The sequence below is a fragment of the Nesoenas mayeri genome (assembly GCF_963082525.1).
Source record: "Nesoenas mayeri genome assembly, chromosome: 1".
NCBI lineage: Eukaryota > Metazoa > Chordata > Aves > Columbiformes > Columbidae > Nesoenas > Nesoenas mayeri.
The window spans coordinates 123,027,937-123,052,905 of NC_137541.1; the positions used below are offsets into that span (position 1 = coordinate 123,027,937).

At 37.4% G+C, this 24,969-nt stretch overlaps 1 protein-coding gene across 1 annotated transcript in view; it reads right to left on the reverse strand.

The window, feature by feature from the left end:
• Positions 1-24,969, reverse strand: part of ITSN1 (intersectin 1) — a gene marked incomplete at its 3' end in the record, with an annotated part of 134,459 nt that overhangs the window by 25,109 nt on the left and 84,381 nt on the right. The window contains exons 21-27 of the mRNA XM_080345557.1: positions 20,935-21,179; positions 19,071-19,230; positions 18,051-18,256; positions 17,284-17,366; positions 14,957-15,123; positions 8,504-8,549; positions 3,004-3,125 (exon numbers count right to left, since the gene is read on the reverse strand). Of these exons, the coding sequence (XP_080201683.1) occupies positions 3,004-3,125; positions 8,504-8,549; positions 14,957-15,123; positions 17,284-17,366; positions 18,051-18,256; positions 19,071-19,230; positions 20,935-21,179 (1,029 nt within the window). The remainder of the gene's footprint in view (positions 1-3,003; positions 3,126-8,503; positions 8,550-14,956; positions 15,124-17,283; positions 17,367-18,050; positions 18,257-19,070; positions 19,231-20,934; positions 21,180-24,969) is intronic.

Sequence of the window (24,969 nt, forward strand, 5' to 3'; positions counted from 1 at the left end):
GCTTAATATATCTAAACAGTAGTTATGCTACTACTAGTTTGAGTGATTTGTCACATAATATTGTTCCTACTTTGTGTGCTTTATCATTAATACTACAACGCTGATCCTTCTGAAAGATTTCTCCTGATTCTAGAAAATTAAGCTAGCTATTGCATTGAGTGGCAGCATTTAAATGCATTTTCATTATGCAAAGAATTACATTTAAATAGGTACATATATTGTGATAGTCTAAGTAGAGATTAAGAGTTCAAATGACATCTTTTCTTCTAAAGGAACAGAATCTACATTTTTTTTTTTATAGTCTCTCCTGCTCAAACAGTATAAACATATGTCACATTAACCAAGTGCTAGAAGAACAGCAAAACATTATGGCAAGAAGAAAAACTGGCAAAGTTTGGATTCGAATACAAAATGCCAAAGCCAGATTCCAATAAAAAATTAAGCTTTGGCAACTACAAATCCATGTGCATAGATACTGTCCAAATGATCGTAATTAACAGATGTTAAAGTTTTGGAAAATATACTAGATGTTCTCATGCTTATCTAACCAGAGAACATAGTATGAAAAGGTGGTGCACACATGTCTCAGTGTGTGTGTGGTCCACGTGGATGTGGTGGGAGAGCAGGTGGTCACTGTACACCTGAGAGCCCTGTGTTTTATAACGCAGCTGCAATTAGTCACGGTCAGAGACAGGATTTTGGAACTGCAGGTCTCATCCAGTGTGACAAAGCTTCTGTCACCCAAGTAGGGCAGGAATTCGACAGAAATTGCATCCTGTTATTTTGCTAACTGCATTGATCATTGCAAATAGAAGCAGAAGAAAAATCTGTACTTAAGAAAAGTTATTCTAAAACTTTGAATCAAATCTAAGCTTCTACATCTATTAAATCTATGTTAGAATTACTTATTCTCTTTTTGTGTTGCTAGGATAAGGTTGGAACTTTGGGTATGTAGAATTTTGCCTTTAAAAACAAAATAAATGTTCATTTTAGTGAAAAAAAGGACACCTAAGATATATACTATTTTTTAACTACTCTTTCTTCCTCTCTTTTTCTTTGCTGAAAATTAAAGTATTTGATCTAAAGTGTATCTAGATCATTCATTTTAAGATATTTTGGAAGACTGCATTAAACATTATAAATGTGTAATGCTTAACACGTCTGTCTTCCCTCTGATCCGTAAGACAAGTATAATCAAAATTGACTTAAGATTGAAACTGAACTGTACATATACTTTAAAAAAATCTACCACTTTGAAATTAAATGTATAAAGAAAAGTTAATGTTAGTGACCTTCTCCCAAATCTTGTCATAATTTCACTACTTCATTTTCTTTTTCTGTTTGTTTGTTTGCGTGGTTTTGTGTTTTTTGTTTTGGTTGGTTTCGTTGGGGTTTTTTGGGGGGTTTGTTTGTTTGTTTTTTTTAGGGTGGTGGGGTGGGGAAGGGGTAGGTTTGGGCATTGCTGCTTTTATTTTTAATCAATTCCTCAATCCATTTCACCATACTGTTGCATTAGCCTTTGAGCTCCCACAACAAAGGAACAAGAACTAGTATTAACAGAAGAACTAAACGAATAAGTAGGGGACTGCTAATAAAGAAAAAAATGACTTGTAAAACCATACACAAGATAATAAGATATTCAAATGAGATATTCAATGAGTATTTACACAGCCAAAAATTAATTTTTAAAAAACCTCACATTAGCTGCTAAGTGGTAATAGCGACAGCTCTTGCTCAGTGAAGCTCATTTTCTATTTTGAAATACATTTAATGTGAGACTCTTTAAAGTTACAAGTTAACGACAACATAAAGGTTAGTGAGAGTGAAAAACCAAAGCAATCCTGGAAGATGATTTCTCAATAAAAGACATGAAAAGTCATCACCAGGAAAGGCAAAAAGGCTAGGCAGTAATGTGGAAAAAACATGTGAGTTAGTTCAAACACCTGCATAGCAAAACCAAATCAATTACATTCTTCATGTAATGTTCCCTGTTAAAAGAAAAAAAACAAAACCAAAAACCCAACCCTCATTCAATAGTAGAGAGCATGACTAGAAAAACCCAAAAAAACAGACAGAAAAAAGCTTTGCCACTGAAACTCATTGAGAATCAAAACTTCTGAATTGTCAAGTTAGACTCTTAAAAATTGTTGAAATATTTTATTATCTATCATCTTCCAAAACAACATTAAAGCTCTCTCCTATTCAATGCCTGCAACAGATACCAGTCTTTTCTCTCTTCTACATTAAATTCAGCTATTGCAGAGGTGGGGCCATCAGACTGGTATTCTACACTCACATTCATTAAGCAACCTGAAAAAAGTAGCCACCACCTTACAAAAACACCGCTGTAAAATACGTCTTTCAACAAAATGGATAGCCAAACCTTTGGCTGAAGCAGTTCAGAAAGCTTCTTAGGAAGATATTCAGGACTGCACACCCCAGTATTTCTTCCGCTGTGACAACGCGCACCAGTATCAGATGATCTACATGTGCGTGATACACACGGTCGCTGTTGGAACGGGACATAGGAGCAGACACTGCTGCTCAACTGAGCAGCTCCATGTGCTCCTGTTGCAGGGCTGCCCTTCTCACCACCCACCAACTGCTTTGGTGCTCACATGAGGATGACTACTGGACACAAGGCTGGGAGGATTCAAAAGCAGCCAAAACAATACACCCTGAAATACACTCCTTTCTTATACATGAAGTGCCTCTCTAGGAGAAGGTACAATGGAGTGGACAGCAGGCTGAGTCTGATCTGTGACACAGGCATCCCTTACTTACAATGAGGCAAAACGGCTTCTTCCCGCTGTTCTCCAAGGTTATTTCAGTTTCAGACAGCTGGAATGTATGTGTATTTTTGTAAAGGCATTTCATTCGTAAATGCTTAACTGCAGAACATTTTCAAAATTACTTATTATTGATGCATTAATAATTTTTAACTATTAAAAAATTACTTTTTAAAATGTGACATTTTATTGAAAAAAAAAACCAGTAACTAACTTGGAGCTCTCCTTCCCACCAGCCACCTGGATTCTTCTTTCTGATAAGAATCAACTGACCAGGAGCAAGAGTAAGCTGTTCTGGACCCGTTGCTGTGTAAGAGGCAATAACTTGGGCAATTTCTGTTGAAGGGGGGGAAAAAAAAAAAAAAAAAAAGAGGTTAATTTGGAAACACCTGAACACATTCTATACAACATAGTCTCTGCTATTATCATTGCCATAGCATAACCATTTTGAATTTCTTTCTATAAAATTTTTATTTATTTATGTATTTTCATGAAAACATGCTGATTATAAAACAAATCAGAAGTTCCCAGTACTACAGGAATAAAATAGAGGTGCAGCAGGTCTAAGGCTAGTATATAAAAATATTTGGAATAGAGAAGAAGAATAATGACCATCATTAGAGCTATACAGCTCTTGAAACAAAGTGTCGTTAATACTATCTTCCAAAAAATACATTTTTGTAGCCTCAGTTTAGACTAAGCTCCCTAAAAAGAGATACATGTCGCTGACAATATAATGTCGTTACAGTAATAGAAGTGCAAAGTAATGAAAGCCTGCAGAAACATTCTCACCACTAGACTAGACCAAAAAAAAAAAAGTTTTAGAAACATAATAAATAGGATTTCTTTTGAAATCTTAATTACATGAACATTAATACAAAACCAGTGCCTTATTCGATCACCCACCAGGCATGAATCTGATGCAGAGTAACCGTGAGCTCTCTCCATTAAATAAGCCAAAGCAGACAATGCACTTTACTCAATTTTACAGTCACCCCAAAGTCTGGCGGCGTTAATGCATTTTTGAACCCATTTGAACTGACAGGAGCTTATAAGCTGCATGGGTATTTTGATGTCCTCCTTATAGCTTTTAAGTCAGGTTTAACATGTCATCAAGTCACATTTAGAGTGATGGAGAATATATTTAATACTATTATTATTGGGAACTTTTTGTAAACAAAAGACTGTAGATTTGGGAATTTTTTAGCTTTTGGTAAGCTAAGCTTTTTCAGCTGCTACATTTACATAGTCTCTTCTTAGTCAAGAGTTCGGGGGAATCTAGGGGCAATTTTTTTTTTTTTAGTTTTCATTTAGTTGCAAAGGGTCTCAGACATCCAAAGCAGCACAAAAGTAGTGCTGTTACTGCTGAAAACTCCACTTTAGTATACTAGTACACAGTCATTCATCACTTAAGTATTCTTCTTACACAGAATGATCTAGGGATTGTTTTTTGAAGAAGGATAGGGAATTTATTTATTTATTTTTAATGAAAAAAATCTTTCCTGGAATAGTAAATTCTGATCCTGTGTTTAAGACAAATGAAGTTTTTATTTGGCAATGCATCAAATAAAATTTGGAACCATCAAAGAGCTGATGTGGGCACTGACTTTGACTAGTTATGGTTGTGGTCTAAGACCATCTTAGAAAAAGCCCATAGCAGAGCCAGTAGCATGAGGTCACAGAAATGTGTCTCAACTGCTTCAGGGCAAAGACAGCCAGCTTAATTTAACATCTCAGCAATTACCTGATCACAGATCGATATACTGCTTGAGATTTCAACTTTCACTTGAAAATCTTGATTAAAAAGTTACGTGTATCAGTTATTTTCACTCATCATTTTCAAACTAGTCTATCCTAAAAACTTGGCACTGGAAGACTGAGCAGAAAAAGGTCAGTCCTGCCATCAGTTTGTTCCTTGACAAAGCATCAGAAAGCAACGCAACAGGGAGTGTGGGGTAAACTAGCAGCCAACACAGCAACAGCAAAAGTGACTGAGGGAGGCTGAAGGGAGCAAGTACACATAAATGGTCTCCAGCTTTCTCAGGGGCCGCAGTACTGAGTGAGTAACACAGTGCTAGACACGGCTCTACCTGCCCCGCTCTGTCAACAAGCACCAAACATCGTCCCTCAGGGGTCTGTACTGGGACCAGTAGTCAGTACTGTTTAATATCTCATCAATGACATAGACAGTGGGATTGAGTGCACCCTCAGCGAGTTCACCGATGACATCGAACTGAGTGGTGCAGCTGACATGCCTGAGGGACAGGATGCCATCCAGAGGGACCTGGGCAAGCTCAAGAAGCAGGCCCATGCAAATCTCATGAGGTTCAACAATGCCAAGTGCAAGGTCCTGCACCTGGGCTGCGGCAACACCCAGTTTCAATACAGGCTGGGGGATGAATGGATTGAGAGCAGCCCTGAGGAGAAGGACTTGGGGGTATTGATGCATGAAAGATTGGACATAAGTTGGCAATGTGCGCTTATAGCCCAGAGGCCAACTGTATCTTGGGCTGCATCAGAAGGAGCATGGCCAACAGGTAGAGGGAGGTGATTCTGACCCTCTGCTCCACTCTGGTGAGACCCCACCTGGAATTCTGTGTCCAGCTCTGGAGCCCTCAGCACAGGAAAGACACAGACCTGTTGGAGAGGGGCCAGAGGAGACCACCAAGATGATCAGAGGACCTCTCCTATGAGAACAGACTGAGAGAGCTGGGGTTGTTCAGCCTGGAGAAGAAAAGGCTCCAGGGAGACCTTATTGTGCCCTTTCAGTTCTTAAAAAGGGCCTATAAGAAAGATGGAGACAGACTTTTTAGAAGGGTATGTTATGACAGGACAAGGGGTAATGGTTTTAAACTAAAGGAGGGGAGATTCAGGCCAAACATGAGGAAGAAATATGTTACAATGAGGGTGGCACAGGTTGCCCAGAGAGGTGGTGGATGCCCCATCCCTGGAGACATTCCAGGCCAGGCTGGATAGGGCTCTGAGCAACCTGATCTAGTTAAAAATGTCCCTCATGGCAGGGGGGCTGGACTAGATGAGCTTTGAAAGTCTCTTCCAACCCAAACTATTCTACGATTCTATGGTTCCTCTGGCCAAGAGAAACAGCAAAGGCGCTCAGTGACAACACATCACCCACGGGCTGGGAAAGGAGGGGGGATCTGCTGGTAAGGAAGAGAAAGGGAGCAATCATTGCAAAGGCAGTGGTAGGCAGAGGAAACCACAAAGCCAACTCCCTTGAAACAGAGGGAGGTTTTGTTGCAGGGAAGAAACAACAAAGTGATGTGAAGACTGCCAGGAAAACCATCAGATGGTTTACTTACAATTTCGAAGAAAAGGATGATTAGGAAAATTTTAAATGGTCAGAGAAACATTCAAGATGCAAATGAACAACATAAGGATGATGAGAGGGAAGAGGCACACAGAGCTGCACAGGCAGGAAAGGGTAGAATCAAACAGGTGATAAAAAAGCCAGTAGCTGAGCGTTAGAGAGATGCTTTAAACCTGGATCTGGAACTCAGCACAAGAAGTGTGAAAGCAGAAAAAAGAACTTCTAAGTAAAATACGCTAAGTGACAACAGGAGAGCAGCAAGGTTCGCAAAGACAAAAGCCAGCAGCAGCACAGGCTGTTCCATACAAAGGCAAAGCAATGAAAATATTTGTCAGGAAACACAGTTATACTGCTAGAAAGTCTGCAAGCTCTCTGCATTTGCAGGTTTTTCCACAGAATTACATTAATTCCTCCATCCTGGAGCTGCTCAGGAGGCAAAATGGACACAAGCAAACAAATTAACAGTGTGAGTTTGTCGATTTTTTTTTTTTTTAAATCAGGCATAAACCTCTCTCACTACCATGCTAATTACAATATTAAGTAAACTATTCCAAGAGTGCCAAAATCTTACATTTTGCATCTCTCTCAGAACAAGAAATTTCTCATTTTTCTCTACAAAAAGGTGATTTACAAGGCTCCAAGCATCAGCTATCCTCTTTAACCAACCAGCAGTTTAAAGAATTTTTACTGTGGACTGTGTGTTAAATAAGTTATGATACAAATTACAAGTTTAAAATTCAGCTCTTGCATGTCACAGAGAAGCAAAAAGTTACAGAAAACAACTCAGCAAAAATGTTAGAAAAACTGTAACAGCTTTCCTTCCAGGAAAAACTTTTAAATTTTGACTTAAGTATTGAATTACTGAGAAGAGATCCAATTCAACTACAGTCCAGGCCAAAAAATGTGGCCTCTACTAAAACAGGTAGATTTAGAAAAAGAAATAAATGCCTTCTCACAGATATAATTGTCATCATATAGCTGCTTAAATTTGTAGAGAGCAGTTTCTTTTCCTTTGCCCTTCAACACACAGTTACCAACTCATGCTGCTGCCTTTAGAATAAACAGGAATATTTCACCTTATTCATTAGCACTTCACTTATATTGGCTGAGCACTTGCAGCAGATTTATAGAACAAACATCGATGAATCTCCTTGCTGAAAACCAGGCAGGATTGTTCCCAAACTGTTCTTAAACTCCCGAAGATTCTGAACACACCTTTTGTCAACATCCCCCCAGTGTCCACTGAAAGTTCAAATACAGGAGAGGGGTGATTATAAGGCTGGTACTGCAGGCTGAAGTCTTGCCATCCACTGTTGTCCCACGCATGGAAAAAGCAGCCAGACCTACCAGTATCTTCACACTATTCCTACCAGCTATCACTTCCAGATCTCTATTCTTGTCTGCCATCTCAGGCTTTGTATCTATTAACACAACTGTTTTTAATCATGCAAATGAAAGTTAGAAAAGGCAGGAGTAGTTTACTTCTAAACCCTTCTCTCCATATATGGATCAATAAGATTTGACAAGAGGAGTCCACTACTTGTGTGTTAAAGTAAAACAAGACAAATGAAATTGAGGGTGCTGCAATCTACTCTCTCCCTCTTCTTTTACACACACAGTGAAGCAGTTCAGGGAGACAAAGCAAAACCTCCTCACAAAACAAAATATGCACACGCATATGTATGTGTAGAGAAATAAGGCAAGATTTGGTAAATCTCATCCCTGAACCACATCACTGTGCACTGAACAAGCCTCAGAGAAAGGGACAGAATAGAAGCATGGAGCATCCCCTATTCAGTTTCGTTCAGCTCAATGCAAAGTCATCTCTTCGTCACAAAAACAAATAAATACACTGAAGGAAAATAGAGGTGTCTTCTGCAAAGTTCACAAATGCCTGATAGTAGCAGAAAATACACTTTTCTAATGATCTTTGAAAATAAAATGGCTGTTTGGAAATACAACCCCCTCTACTTCAAGAGCCAGGGGACTTCTCTCTAGGCAAAACTAATCTGCACCATGGCCAGGCTTGACATGCCATAATCTACTAATACATCAGATGGATACAAGGTATGTGCTCTTGAAAATGAGAAGCAGGCACAGGAGCTCACAGAGTCCATGTACACCATACTGTGCAGCATTCTGGGCAAAATGCTGTAAAACCACATTTTTGAGCAAGCATATTTTTATTTTCTAGCTCCATGCTATTTAGTGGTTGATACATGCTAGATAGAATGATTGACATATTATGCATTGTTTTATTACAGACAACAGTTTTCATCAGTGCAAATTACTATAAAATGACCAATTTATTTTCATGGAGATGTTGCTGCCACTGAACTTAAGAGCCAATATAAGGTACTGCCATAATACATAATACATGACTCACCAGGTTTCTTCCCTAAGCTTCCTGTTTTTCCAGCTGCTCCAGGAGCCTTGAAACAGAAAGTAAGATGAAGTTTAGCATTATTATTTATTTCTCCAATATATGAAAATTATTTACTATGCTTCAGCTTAACACACTGAAAAGGGTGCAAGTAAAAAACTTTCACAGACAGATTATTTTCTTGCAGAAACCCTTAATATTTTAGATAACAATTAATATATAGGAATAAATACCCAGCAGTGTATGGAAGTGGATGACTAGCTATATGCATGTGTAGACTTCTTTCCTGAACTTTTCTTCCTTTCACAGAGAGCAAATACCAATGTAATTCCAAATTACATAACTTTTGAATTGTAAATCTGCACATCTACAGAATGTGAATTCTGTCAAGTTAAAACAACAGTAGTAGATGTCAACTCTACAAAAAGTTGGATTGCAAATATGCCTAAAAACTAAGTGGACATAATTATTTCAATACTGTCCATATTAAGGTTCTAAAATTTTTCATATGACACATTAGCATAATGAGTGTAGTCACTGCAGAAGAGTCATCTGAACTTTGTAGCTGGTGTGTGTTGCAGTATTAAAAGTCCCACCACCATTTTTGTGTCCAAGTGAGAGCATAGGATAGTGGTTAGCAAGGCGATATCTATCTGTAGCTATTTCCTCTGAACCTAGATGGGGTGAGATAAGGGATGAACATCATCATCATCATCCAGGCCAAGAGATTTGCAAGAAAAGCCTTTGAACAGACACAGGAAATCCAGCAAGTTCCGTTATGTACAGGAAAACAGCAATACTGAAAGATGAAATTTAACATTAAAAGCCTTCGTAATTTACAAATTCAAAGTTGTCTTCTTGGGGGGGGGAAAAACCCTATTTTCCCTTGAGACCATTGGTAATTTGGGAAGAGTTATCTTTATTTATTTTAATGCACTCACAAGTCTACTAATATATATTCAAAACAGTGTGTGGTCTCAACTCTGCCTCTTACATGCCTCACTTTCTCAGTCATCTTCCAACTCTTTAATTCACCATCCCTATCTAGGACAGCTTCCCCCTGTCCACTAAATAATTATTTAGTTGCTTCCAGTATGTTGTCAGTCTTCTGCAATAAAAAGGTTTGATATGGATAAGAGCAATGTAACAAACCTAAACTGTACTTTGGTCAGAAATGTTAAATGACCATAAATAGCCTCTTGCCTTCAAGCAAGGGTCACACCACTTCCTCTCAAGTCCCCTCAACTTCTCCTTTAGGATCCTCCTTACAAACCTGAAGCCTACATCAAATGACCTGAAGGTTTCCACAGAATCCTAATTCCTCTATGTTTCATTCTCAGTATTGCCATTTAACTTGATGCTTTGAAAACCTGGAGATTCTGGCAGAAACTAAGATAAGGAGTAACTAAAAAAATAGTTAACTAACTGAGAGAAAAGGGTCATTTAAAAAATGTGTATTGGTTTTGAATGCTTCTATAAAATAGATTATTAGCTAGATCTTCAATCTGTCTTGAAGATTACATAGCTGCTCTAAGACATCAACGTTCTGAACATCTTTCAGAAAAGCTACTAAAGAAGCCTGATCTTTCAGACTGAACTGCAGCACCTCACAATGCTGTATTAGTCAAGCCAACCCCATCTAATAACAACAGAAAACCCAGCAGAGTTGGCATTGCCCACCTCACCAGCTCTAACTGGTATAAGAACATAAGAATGGGGATGGGAAGAATTTGTTTTGTTTTTTAATTTGTCACTACAGCACCTTACACACAGGTAGTATAACATGCTTCTCCTTTACATTTTGCAGCTTAAAATTATGGGAAGGACTGTGGAAAGTGAATGCTTTAAGCTAAATATTTGGATACTGCTGTCTCGGTCCTACTTTCTTGTCATTGTAAAAGACTGATTATAGTTATTATCTACAAGGCCAGGAAATCATCTTTTCTTCCCTACGTTCCTTTCTTTCTCTGCAGTTCTGCACCTTTCTCTACAACCACTATGACCTATATTAAAAAAAAAAGTGAACCAGGAAAGCATCATGCTGAGATCAGCTACAAAGACTAAGCTCAGGTCTGGGAACAAGAAGAAGATGGTCCAGACAAAGTGACTGCAAGTTCATGAACAGCTTGAAGTAAGGAAGATTAAAAAGTGTGGAACCAAAGGTGACAACTTACACTGATATTGTAACATCAGGAATTAATTCTGCTTTGGAAAGCATTTCTGAAACAGAAACACTCTCCCCCCTCTCTATAAAGAACAAGTGTTTGGACCTTCAGAGAAGACATTCCTTCAAAATATCACTTAGTCAACATTCATGTTGCCAGACTAGGAGCATAGTGACAGATAAAACAGGTGTGCCACTGAATCTTTGCCCCCTTCTGTAACCCTTTTGTACACATTACACACAAACGGTGTTTGAGGACATTTTGTGATAAGTCATAAAGTGTCTTGAAACAGGAGAGCAGAACTTGCTTTGTTAATTCAATAAGACACAGCGGTAGACTTGCCAATTGCATTGTACAGTAAGATCCTTAGAATCCAGATTAAATTCATTCAGACTGTTGTTATTTTCAGAACATTTATGCAAGGTTTCGTAACTAGAAGCATCTAAATTTTTGTTTTCAAGTCCACCGTATGACCTCTATACCTTATGCAGAGGTAATTATCACCAATCTCAAGAAAGCCAGAGTAGAATAAAAACCTGCTACAGATCTGTATCCATCTACCTCAATCTAATGAAAACTCTGAGAATGGACCATGAACCTGTGTCACTGTTTATTTGAAGAACAAAGACTTTCACCCTGTCAATAAGCTGAAACTTTAAGGAAATGGAAATAGTTTGATTTAGCAACTCTAGATCAATGGGTATACTGGGACTACGTAAAGAAGGACAGATTCAAAAAAATTTCTTCTGATACATAAACCATTGATATTCTGAGGCTTTCAACCACTTCTTAAAACTCTGTGCCTGCTGTTGAAAGATCAGCACTGCCTTATTTTTTCTTTGGGCCTATGTCAATACGGCAGAACACATTAAATTAATTCACTCTTTTAGTAATGTTTTCCACAATAAGCCAGCTGTCCAAGCACAGCGGCACATTTGAAAGTTAACAGCCAGCCACTATTGTGAAATCTGTTGTAAAAATTGGCTCTGTGAACAAGCTGAATAGCAACACACTGTACGTGTAACGGCAATTATCCACTTGGAACAAGAAATATGTCCTGTGGGCTTTATGAATCACTTTATGAAAATAAGTATCCCGGATATCAAGATCTCCACAAGCTGTGCTCTTTTCTTCCTCTCTCATCAAGATTTTATCTGAAGATGTGATTTTCACGAGCAAAAAGGGCAGTTGGAACACTTTTTTTGACCTATCTATTGATAAAAAAAAGTAGTTTTCAGTTTTAAATGTCTATTTCTGAGTTCCCTACAAAGAACAATTGCCAATATGTGTGCCTATATCTCATTAAGCATGATAACCATCCAGTCCTTAAAGGCACACAAAAGGCAGCATTGTACATCCAAATACAAATTCCCATGTTTTGAGACTAAACTCTGTTAAGAATATCTTAAGAGAAAACAAAATCAGTTCCTTCACAAAAGTTCAAAGGAAATGTAACATTAACAATAATGTAGGTAAGATTAACTAATGAGCAACTATTACTATCTGCCTGTGAAACAGGCCTCACATGGTTTTAGGAGGCTGACAGGGCAAGTTCCCTCTCATCAACTACAATACGAACTTACAGGCAATATACAAATACTTAGGGCACAGTTTCATGATCACAAGATATTCCACAGGTTAGGCAATTATCCATACACTTGCTCCTATACCTGCATAGGGCAAGTAGCCATTTTTTTTAATTTATGTGAAGAATTACTGGCAGGGTCAAACTATAATCTGCATCCAAGACAGCAAAAAGGAGCACGCTTTTTCTCAACCAGGTAAATTCCCTGATACAAACCTACAAACACCTCCACTGCCACAACCGAAGGAATGTTGTACTACTCAGCCAAGAATCAAACTGCTGGACTTGAGGACATACAGTTTAGAATTTCTTGTTGAGACTTTCATTGAGCTCTGTTGTCAGGGTAAACCTATGCCTTGTCCAACACCACAACTTACTACTGTACAAAATTTACTCTAATTGCCAAAAAGACAAGCTAGCCAGCTGTGATGGGTTCTACAGAGCTACAGCTACAATGCTTCTACCAATTAAACTATTGAGTTTAATATCTCTCTTCTAGTCTGGGACCTGATCTAGCTGTATCTGCTGCTCCACAGTCAGTAGATTTGACACAGCGGAAAGGCAGGAATGAGCATAGACATATATAAAATAATATACTAAGCATAAAGTATGCTTTGGATCTACAATGAAGCATTTAACACAAAAGTCAGCTAAGAATGCAGTTCAAAACCAGCTAAAGCTAATCTAAGCACATACTGAGGCAACCTTGCCTCCTTCACTATATTCCTCCCATACCAATTCTGGTACTACCATTTTTCTAACCCTTGCTGAGCTGATTTAGAGTAGCTTCTTAGAAGTATGTATTTACTTCTGCTAGACTAGATTTCTGCTCTCCTTAGTGTCCTGAAATGGCTTACTAACAGGGTAGATGAAAGACAGTGTAGCAAAAGTGTGGCAGGTAGGACAATATTTGTATTCACTTTGAGTTACATATGATCATTTTGTACCATGAATAGTGTGGCCAGCAGGACTAGAGAAGTGATCGTCCCCCTGTACTGAGCACTGGTGAGGCCCCACCTTGAATCCTGTGTTCAGTTTTTGGCCCCTCACTACAAGACAGACATTGAGGTGCTGGAGCAAATTCAGAGAAGGGCAACAAAGCTGGTGAGGGGCCTGGAGCACAAGTCTGATGAGGAGCAGCTGAGGGAACTGGGGCAAACAGCCTGGAGGAAAGGAGGCTGAGGGGAAACCTTATCACTCTCCACAACTACCTGAAAGGAGGTTGTAGCATGGAGGGTGTTGGTCTCTTCTCCCAAGTAACAAGTGTTAGGATGAGAGGAAATGGCCTCAAGTTGTGCCAGGATAGATTAGTGTAGATTGGATATGAGGAAAAATTTCTTCATGGAAAAGGTTGTCAGGCACTAAACAGGCTGCCCAGGGAAGTGGTGGAGTCACCATCGCTGGAGGTACTTCAGACGTGTAGATGAGGTTCTTCGGGACATGGTTTAGTGGTGGACGTGGCAGTGTCAGGTTTATGGTAGGACTTGATGATATGAAGGGTCTTTTCCAACCTAAACAATTCTATTATTTGTTCTACGAAACTATATTCTTAATGTGCACAGAAAAGTGTACCTCACAACAAAACAGCTCATCAAAACTGGGAAAGGACTTCTCCAATATAAAGCTGGTAAGTTTTCGAACTAGTAGTGCTAGGAAAATGGTTACATGATGCAAGATACAGATGAGAAAAGTTTCTAAAATGTTTCTGAAAGCAATATTACAGAACTATTTCTTCCAAAGACTGCAATACTAAATATCAATTACATTTTTTTTAAATCCTGTCTCAAATGATATTATTTAAATTTCTCTACTGTCCAGAAAATTATTATATAAAGGCTTTCGTACTTCACTGCAGGTTTTATTCTTTATCTCAAGCTCTGCATTGTAGACACACTCTTTCATCGAGTTGTGTCACACACAGAATTCAAGATTTTTTGGAGAAAGCCTTATCACCCGGATTTCTAAAAAATCCAGTAATTGCTACTTATTTATTTACTTTTAAAACCCCTATTACTGTTAGAGACAAAAACAAGAACTTCTTCTCATCAAAAGATTAGTATTGTATTCCACTATGACTGTAAGCTAATTCCTACTAGTAGCTGAATTAACCTCTCAAACAGATGAGGAATGTAAATGAGAAAACATCTTTCTCTAGAATGCCTAAAATGAAAGAAAAAAAAATGTAATGCAGACACGTTATAACAGATTATTCCAGGACAAAAATCAGATGAAACAGAAACTCTATTATTCAGTCAAGAACTTTCAAATAAATATAGTAGTCAGCTGTTTTGTTGCAAAACTTGTTCTCCCTAGTTGTAAGAAAATGATAATGGGGAAAAAAAGATAATAGACTGAAATATTACTCTCTATATCTTTGTTTAAAATAATGGCAGTAAGATAAAAGTCAGTCATTAAAAACTTATCTGGGGAACAAAGTAGTCATAGTTATTCTGATTTGTCTCTACAAAACCGCTAAGTTAACTATTAACATATGCAAGATTCATTTTAATATATGTTCCATTAAGTTACTCATGACATTATGTTGTAAAATGCAACTATTGTTTTCCCCTTCTAATCTTACATTCAGTAGAATTGCAAAACGTTTTTTTTTTATTCCCTTATGAACCACTGACTTGCAACGATCACTACAACAGCAAATAAAACATACCTCCCCCAGATCAATTTTACATTTCAATATGTCTCTACCTCAGAATCTTTGAGTCTCACATAATTAGACGGGAAAACTCCTGATTTGTCACCCAGTGTTCCTGTCCACCAGTCGCCGTCCTTTTTTGTCACAAGAATCATATCACCTTGTTGAAAAGTTAGGTCTCCTTGTTCAGAACTCTCATAAGTATACATAGCAATATACTCTGTAAAAGGGAAATAAATACAGAACATGGGAGAATACTTGAAAAATTTCTCAATTATCTTTTGCAAAACCTAACTAATGTAAAGTAGTCTAACCATGGGCTAGATAAAAGACAATTTTTTAATTGCTATTAATAGAAAACTCAGTATTTAATGCATAAAATTATATCTATCAGAACTAAATATAACCTATCAAAATGTTGCTTCTGGGGGATTTTTTTTTTTTTTTGGTAAAATAATTTGCTAGTAGAATTAAAATTAATAATTTATATCAGAAAATACTCTGAAAACATGTTTCCCAATGGTTTCTGTCTTGTTCAGATGACTAGAATTTTCAGTCTTGGCGATGGAAAGTCTTAGTATCCAAATATCTGTAGATACAGTCTTATTTTACATATGCTGTTTGGCTCTCCTTTACAATGAATTCTTTCATTACTTGAAGCTTTGCATGAAGGCCGCACATCTCATTGCATCTTATGCAACAGATGGCTGGGAAATGTTAAGACAAAGCCTGAATGCGTTCTGTTTTGTCAAAACACAGCCAACTACTTAGTATTCAAGTGAAAAAACACTAAAGTAGACTGATATTGAGAAATGTAATGCATAATTCAATCACAGAACTACAGAAAAAAGTTTCACATAACAGATTACAAAGAAGAATTTCAGACAATTCAGTAACATTGTCTAAACAATTTGACACATTCTTATTTAACTGAGCATTATCACACTTTATATGGGCACAAAACAGATTTCTGAAGATTATATCCTCTGCTTCTAGGACCAACTCTGGACCTAAGAGCAGCTGACAATATTTCAGGAAGAATTTCATGCATATATAATAAAAATGTTCAAGTATTCTACTGCATCTGGCAATTGTTCTCTTTGCTTGAACACCAAATCTGACCAAAAAGCTTAGCTCAGGGAAGTTTAGTAAGCATCCAAACCACAATTACTACCCTTAATGAAAGCCAGGACATGGTTTGTCTGACAACTGCAGACGAAGAACATAAAACACCTATTTGCATGTATGTACTCACAAACGCACACATTAAATTCCATAATGCATGCTATACACATGGAATTTTTCTTTAATCCTTTAAATGTAACATAAGATGCTAAATCCATGCTTTATTATTTCTTAAAGATAGAGCTTTTTTGAAATGCTTTATTAAAAATTGTGTTGCTTTACAATACTACCATATAACCTGAGATATCTCATACTTCACAAAAAAAACCTTAGCATTCATACAATTGCTTTTCCTCAAATATATAGTGAGCAAGACTAGTTGTATTTTGAAATAACTGATTATCCCACTTTCATTGTTACACAGATCTTTACCATTCCCTCCTTTTAATTTCTGTAGTGCTCATGTCATTGGCAAATTAAATACATCAGTAACCGAAGAGACTCTTTCACTTAAAATTGTATGTAGAACCATAGTTTAAAAACTTAAGGTGTGCTGTGGAGATTGTATACAAATGATCATTTGTAACCTATATTTAGATTCATTGATTTACTTTGACTGGGATTTAAATTAACCCAGCTTATGCTGCACTGAAGTGGATTAAGAGCACCCATACAATCGGTGAACCTCCAGCTGAAGGGTGGTAGCAGTCAGGAGCACAAGTGTTTTAAAATCCTTCAGAGGCCTGACAACTACCTGTCTGTGTCCCAGGCTCCACCTTTAAAAATGAGGGGTAGCCTTGACCATAACGATCACAACATTCTATAACTGACTGTAACTTCTTTAACTAGAGCTTTTATGAAACATTGGAAATGAACTTTGGGTGACATTGAGATATTTATTAATAATTCCTGACATCACGAAGTACATGTACAGATGTGCTTATCTGGGCCTCTGCAAAAACCCATTCCAGTTCAGGAATTGTTACCAAAATATTTACACAAGAAACAGCACAAACTACAGAAGATGTTTTAATGGCATGTGAAATTATTTCTTCTATATACACAATGTATATAAATTCTTACTACAGTAATTTTAAATCATTCTAGCGATAAATTGATTTGCACTTCAATTTTAACAGGGCCTATCTTAAAATACTAAGATCTAATCCTAAGCTTGTTTCTGGCAATAAGCATACTTATTCTATTTACTTACATAGTTAAATACTATTAATGCCATTCAGTTTTAAATGCTTACCTTCACCTGACATAGTTGCTTTTGTTGCTGGTGATGCTACTCTTTTCAGACTAGCGGGACTTTCTGAGGAACCAGAATCCATGCTTTAGAAGAAAATAATGGTTATTTAAGAAATTAAATCTGTTCAGAAAAAATATTGTTATTTTGAAAAACAGTGCATATGTATTCATAAACAATTCCCTGCATTTTAAAAGAAGTGACAGTAAATGTGCAAATTAAAGCTTTTAAGTACAATGGCCAGTCACGGCTACATTTAGTTAACTATCTTAAATACAAAAGTTTCTGCACTTCCTCTTCTACATCACAAAAAAAAAAAAAAAAAAAGCAAACCTAAAATAATTCCCATTTGTATTACTAATGTTAATGTTACCTTCATGTTACACAGAACCAGATTGACTGTTTCATTCTCCAAGTGATTAAGTTTTGAGGTAGACCTTTCCATTTTGCAGAAAGATAAGCTACAACTTACATAGATGTTATTCATAAAATTCAATACACTCATTTTTTAGATGCAAATCACATAAAATTAAAACTGTTCATTAAGCATTAGGTCTTTTTCTGGTGATGCATGACCCAAGTAGAACTGAGGTCACTTTTCTTATTCCTCATACAAATTACAAGGATTGCAAGTCAATCCCCCCACAAGAGAGCAATAAAAAAAGGCATTTTTATAGAGTAGATCCTAAACTTTACAATTTAAGTGTGTAACTCTTCATATTTAACTATTACAATATAGAAGTAAAGTACAGTAAAAGCAAATAAAATACCTCGTTGACTTCCTAATGGGGCCTGAAATAAGCTTCACATATGATTTAGGAAACCACCCCTTTTGTCCTTGAACCTCTCCAAACCACCACATATCTTGCTGCTCCAAAACTGTGATGATATCATTTTTGTTGAAATTCAGGTGGTTGTCTTTTTTTGCTCTCCAAGGATACAAAGCCTGTGCTTGAAGCCCCTCCACTTTTTCACCCTAATGCAATTTGAAAAAAGAGAGAGAAGTCAGTCATGCACCACCTTCATAAAGAAAGCTGCTTAAGGAATTATATTCTTATTGCATCAAAACACATAAGACTCTCCCTCAACTGTATAAAGTAAAATAAGTCAATTAAACTTACAAAGGAATAGCAGAAACATTTACAGTCTTCCTAAATGTCTCTCTATTAACACATAATCAATACAACGCCAGATTATCAGGGGTTTTGCTTAACAAGTTTAAGTTTTACAATTAAGACATACACATAATAAACCTTCATGAAGCTATTCTGGCAGGACTGAAACTTTATGGAAGATGATGCTTTGCTGCAAATTATTCCTCGTAAATTCATTTTTTTTTTTCTGGAAGATATTTAGCATTTTTCAGAACACATTAGCTTACAAGAACAGTATGTTGTTCAGCTGAGGAAAAGCAAATGCTTTAACAGATGGACGGAATTCATCTCATGTGAAGCTTTGACGTTGCTATTCCACTTAACTACATAATCCACTTTGGAATGAAGGTTACCACCATATGATTCAGGAAAGCCCCACGGAAGTGACCCCAAACTGGCATCCTGCCAAAACATTAAGACTGGACCACTAAAGTCTAAAAAAAACCAGCACAGGATAGCAGAACAGAAACAGCCTCATGTTAAATTCTGCTACACATTTTGCAAATGGATGTTGACTCTGAACTGAAATAGTTTACCTATCTCAGGGGACTGTTTTAATGGATGGTCAATGTTCATACTTTGCTTTCCAAACATTCGTGCTGAGTTAGAACACTTTTAACAAATATAGGTGCTCACCTGACCCAACACAGGAGAGGGAGATGACCCTGTAACGGCGGCAGGAGTGAAGGCTGATCGCTGCCGCAGCTGCCCTGCACTAGGAACAGTCAAAGACGGCTGAGCTGCCCAGGCATCCCAGTTATCAGTCTCCGGTTTCTCACTACTGTTTGCTGGCCATCTGATAAAAATAAAAAAAAAATAAAAAAGAGAATAACATAATTCCTACTGTTTTCAACTGACTAAAGAAATCAATGCAGGAAGACTGTGAAGAAAAAATTTCTCCATTCTAGGTTAACTTCTTTTAATTGACTATTCCATGAGCATCATAACTCTCGGGTGGAAGTACTACAATCAAATATAGGCTAACAATAAATTTATCTTTAAAATTCCATCTCTAAATACAGTTGATTGCCCTTGTTACTTAAGGCCAGCTGTTCCTGTAATTTAGTTTCATCTTCTTAGCTGTGCCCTAATACAACAGAAGTTCAAGTAGTGCAGTCTGTATTATACACAGTGGAAAGAGGTAACTTAAAAAAAAAAACACAACAAAAAAAACCACAACAAAACCCAATCATTCTCTTCAAAACTGGTTTGAAATCATTACACCTGCACGTCACTGACCTTTCACATCCCTTTCTCTTATACATAATGTTGCTGCTACTCACTCAAACCTTTACCTTTTTCCCTTCACTTAAAATTATTTCTGACTTTCCTACTGACTTTTTCAGCTCTTTAGAGTTTTGGGCAACATCATTTTATGTTATCTTTTGTCTTTTAAAATGCCTCCTAAATCTCATAATCCATATCTCTGCCTCCAAACACCCACTTAAATGAACAAAATCCCCTGAATTCTAGGAGCGTAAACAAAGCACATCTCTTAAACCTAAGTTTCCTTTGCCTCTTGCTTGTGCTATTAGTTGGAGTAATCAATTGTTGTCCACTTATTATAGATTGTAATAGTGTCCAAAGGCCACAACCATCCCTAAGCCCTACATCATGGCAAAGACAGTATTATAGTATAAATGCTCTAGGACTTGCTTTGTATTGAAACCAAATATTAAATTTTATGAAAAGCATGAAAGCATGCATTATCCAGCTAGAGTATAATAGAAGCAGCCTTGTCAAAAGTATGATTTATTCAAAACAGTAAAATCCACTATGTGCCAGACATCTCCAGGAACCTCAAGATTTAGTCTTACCCTCCCCCCTCAGAAAAATGACTGTAATAAAACAGAAAGAGTTTAAATAACTGGAAAAGCTACTGTGACCTATTTGATGAAAATTTTGAAGTAGAACATCTTATGCACTGTAATATTGTACTAAGATATTTAGATTTTAATTTATAGAAACATGTTACATGAGCAAAAGATAAGACACTTACTCAATCCCATTTACATAGGGTTGATAATACTGCACAGAGCACTGAGTTGATCTAACAAGATATCTAAGCAAGGGCACATGTTCTACTTTTATCAGCCTTATTAATGCTGCGGTAAGGAATTAAAAAATCTTTTTCTGTTAACTCTGTCATATTACCATATTTTGCATAATCCAAGTTGGAAACCTTCAGTGAGGTTTGGTGTTAACTAATTTAAGAGAAGGAAGGTGAGCACCTTGGGATTTCCACCATGCCACTATCCTCACTTGGGAATGTCTCCTGTTCATGATGCGTCTTCCTACATTGCTCAGGCAGATACAATGGGAACATGGTTAAAGTTCCACAGTGCTGCAATTTTAACTGTTTACTATGAAAGAAATATTTTACCTCAAACAAGCTATTTTTATTCTGCAGTCCCGATATTCTGTGTTAACTGTCACCACAGTCAAATAGATTGAAAAGGACTCCACCACATTTAAGGTGATAATCACTACCCAAACATACGTTGAACTGAAGTCTGCCCAGTTATTGGCAGTTGTAGTGCACTCTGTAGAAGCAGAAGTTCCTAGCGATGTAGTGGTTTCATGCACAGAAACTTTAGGTGCGGCAGTCGCCTCAACTGTTGGCTTTACAGAAGCTGGAACTTCATTTTCAGGTATTTTCTCCGCATAGTTTGCAGGGAACCATCCAGTTTTCCCCTTCAGTTCTCCACCAAGCCACCCTGGTTCTCCAGTCTGGCTTTCATCCACCTGTAGATGCGTTAAGTTAGAAAGTTAAGAAACATAACATACAAACAGAATTTTTACTTAAAACAATCCATCTCATCCACAGTAATAAACTTTCTCGAGTTACAGAGACATGACAACTTCATTACAAAGACAATTTCCACCTATGTAGAATTTTGTCGCTGTTAGTTAATTTACCTTTGGAGGATTGTGTTCACAGCTATTCCTTCTGTGGTGTATTAACAGATAAAGGAACATTTTGCAAGGCAATACTGCTTTGCAATTCTTGGTGCTTTGTTTTTTTTTTTCCCTCCCCAAGCCAAAACCAAAAGGATTTCTTGGTGACGAGGTAAAAAAAGTTTTGTTTCAGCCCTAATGCATAAGCCAAGCATGGGGTTTTAAGCAGTTGCTTGAAAGTCTCTCATAACACAGCACACTTAGGAGAAGTCAGTCCTAGACAAATCCCTTAAATATTGACATTTCTGGTTTAACTAATACCAAGTGCAGTTTTTAACAAGTTTTCCTAGATTTTCTCCTGCAGAAAATACAACAAAAAAATCACATCATATTGAAAACAACATCCACCGAACAATTCAAAACAAATCCACAGATTTGCTAATGTATTTATACAAAACAATTTCATGGTAAAGTTTCACACATAAATTTGCAGGCCTCTGTTCTTTCCCCTCACTCTGGTATCTTTGCCAAGCCATAAAGGACTGGATGAAACAGGGGTATTTGCAGCTGTATTATAATTCTTACTTATTGATTATTATAATCACATTAAGCTATGATTTTGCAAATTTCACACTTTTCTGTTAACTTTTCTTAAACATTTTGCACATTTGCTCTCCAAGCTCTACTGATAGACTACTGTTTTGGTCTGCTATTTCAACAAAAGTGCTCAGTTCAAATTCTGTGAGCTGCAACTAACGACATTCAACAAGAATTGCAGAAGAAAAGCAACTCTCTGTTGCTACCCCTGGTAAATTGCTATGGTGGCTAAATACCTCCAAGGCAATGTCACTTGCACAAACTTTTTGGAAGAAAAAAAATACAATAATTGCATTTGGTAATAATCTTGTTAAATTGGGTGTTCCAGCTATTTAATCTGTTTGATAAGTCAACAGAATCTCAGTTTTCAAGCAACCTTTTACATATGAATAGAGTTTGCATCTTTGACATGTAAATAAACACCTACTTTGTAAAAGGATCTGCTGTGCACAGCTACAGATTCCCCAGCAATGGTCAGGTCAGCAGTAAAACCAGGCCAGTAATCAAAAGTCAGATGGCCAACCCTACACACTGGCTGTGTTTTGGCAAGATTTTCTCTCATCTGTTTAAAGCCAGTAGCAATCAGTTTTTCAAACTACATAACAGTTTCAAACAACAGTGTAACTCGAGAGTTGACTGTGGCAGGTAACATCGCAGTAGTCAGAGATGCTTACATTTGCACTTCTAAATCACCCGACATGATTTCCTAAAAATTCATTATCAGTGTGAGGCATTTGCTGATAACAGAATGCTTCATGAGCTAAGGAATAATAAATAGCACCCTGTTCAGTCAAAGGACTTTTCAGTATATGACATTATACAAAAATAGCATGTATCAGTGTCTTTAGCTAGATGCTTCTACAGTTGGAAACACACCTAGGAATTCACCTTATCATTTTAACAAAACATAATCCAATCAGCTGCTTGTTTGGAGAAAAAAAAAAAAATACACACACACACACAAAAATAAACCCCCCAAAACAACAAAAAAACCAACCCCAAAATAACACCCCACACCACCACCAAAACACCACAACCATTAGAGGCCAAAGAAATCTGTTTGTGGCAATGGTGCAAACTAGTTGCTCTGGACTAGCGGTGCGACCATTCTTTTGCATAGAAGTGACAAATCCAAGCAAAACTTCTGCCTCTGGTTGTCCCTGGATTTGAGCTGCTGATAGATCACATTGTCTTCAGCCAGTTATCGACTCTGTGACTGCCTCCTATTGTAATTTGTATCCCACACCCCTCTTTTGGTGCAAAACAATCCATTATTTATGCTTTTTGTCGGGTCCATCTTCTGTCTCAATCCCTATTAACTCAAAGCAAACCCAGAAATAAATGGACTACATGCTTGACTGGTTCAATGTGGTTTTACTGCAGTGCAGAGCAAAATTTCCACTGCAGCACTGAAAAGGATTGTTAAAGCAGCAGTATGAGTGATGGAAGGTCACAGCAGAGGGTAAATCTTGGAGAGAGAAGGAGAAATGGATTATCAGCACCTGATGCCACGCTGAGTACTCTAAACAGTAATAATAGTCACATAGTTTCTGCTCTCATTCAGTCGGTCAGGTATGAACCAGAATAACTGGGACTGAAAAGCCAAAAATCTTTCACAGTGATGTTCTAAAAATGGGCATCTCTGAAATGAATCACAGTCATGCAGAAACCACTGTGATTTTTCAGACAGAAATGTTTCATGCAAGTAAAGAAATAAAAATAAACTACCAAAGGGTTTTAAATACAATAAATTTAATGTCTCTTTAGAAGACAGTTTTAGCTAAAATAATTCATAAAAGTCTACTAGAATAGTCAAATTTATGCTCATTTAATCCAATTAAGTTTTCTATGTATACTCATGAAAAGGCACTTCGAAGGATAATTTAAACTCTATAATTCATGAAAAATCTGGTTTCTCAGTTATTCATATAAAACATAATTTGCATCTGGTTTTGTAGTACAGTAATGGAACTTAAATTCATCTGAACCTTTTTCAAAGTTCATTTGTTCTAGCTTCCTCACATTTTTATACTCACCATCCACAAGTCCCTACAACATGCTACCTCAGATTATTTTCTTCCAAAATACACCTAGATTTCAAATGTACACCTGAACAGTTAATTACAGTGTGTGTGGCTTTATTTTTTATTTATTCAACTGTACTTTAAAGCCATGGCTTACAACTACTTCTTTCCAGCAACTGAACACAGGAGTAACAGCAACAGGTCCAGTTAATGCCTCTGTCAACAGAAGGGCTGGCTCTGCAGTGCCCTGCTCCACTTTGGCCTGGCTTGTGTATCACCAGCAGTACACACAGAGGCCTTGCTACAGGAAAGACACTGAGGTGCTGGAGAGAGCTCAGAGGAGGGCAATGAAGCTGGTGAGGGGCCTGGAGCACAAGCCTGAGGAGGAGCAGCTAAGGGAGCGGAGGCTGTTCAGCCAGAAGAAGAGGAGGCTGAGGGGAGACCTTATCGCTCTCTATAACTGCCTGAAGGAGGCTGTAGCATGGAGGGTGTTGGTCTCGTCTCCCAAGTAACAAGTGATAGGATGAGAGAAAATGGCCTCAAGTTGTATCAGGGGAGGTTTAGATTGGATATTAGGAAAAAATTCTTCCTGGAAAGGTTGTCAGGCATTGGAACAGGCTGCCCAGGGAAGTGCTGGAGTCACCATCCTTGGAAGTGTTTAAAAGACATATATATGAGGCTCTTAGGGACATGGTTTAGTGACAGAGTTAGGTTATGGTTGGAATTTATGATCCTGAGGGTTTTTTTCTAACAAAAATGGTTCTATGATTCTATGAAGAAACACCTTGTTTTACAGTAGACATTCACTCTACATATAAAGCAAAATGCTAATAATCCCACAAAAAGTATTTCATCAAAGCTAAACAGAGTACCATCGTTTGTTTTTTTTTTTCAATCATCTCTCCCATAAAAGAGCATTTTAATTCTATTCAACTTCTAGGCCTTTGATCTAGATATTTTGAGACTACTGGAATTCCTCTTACAATGTTGACCACAAGTTCTGCAGGCCAGAGGCC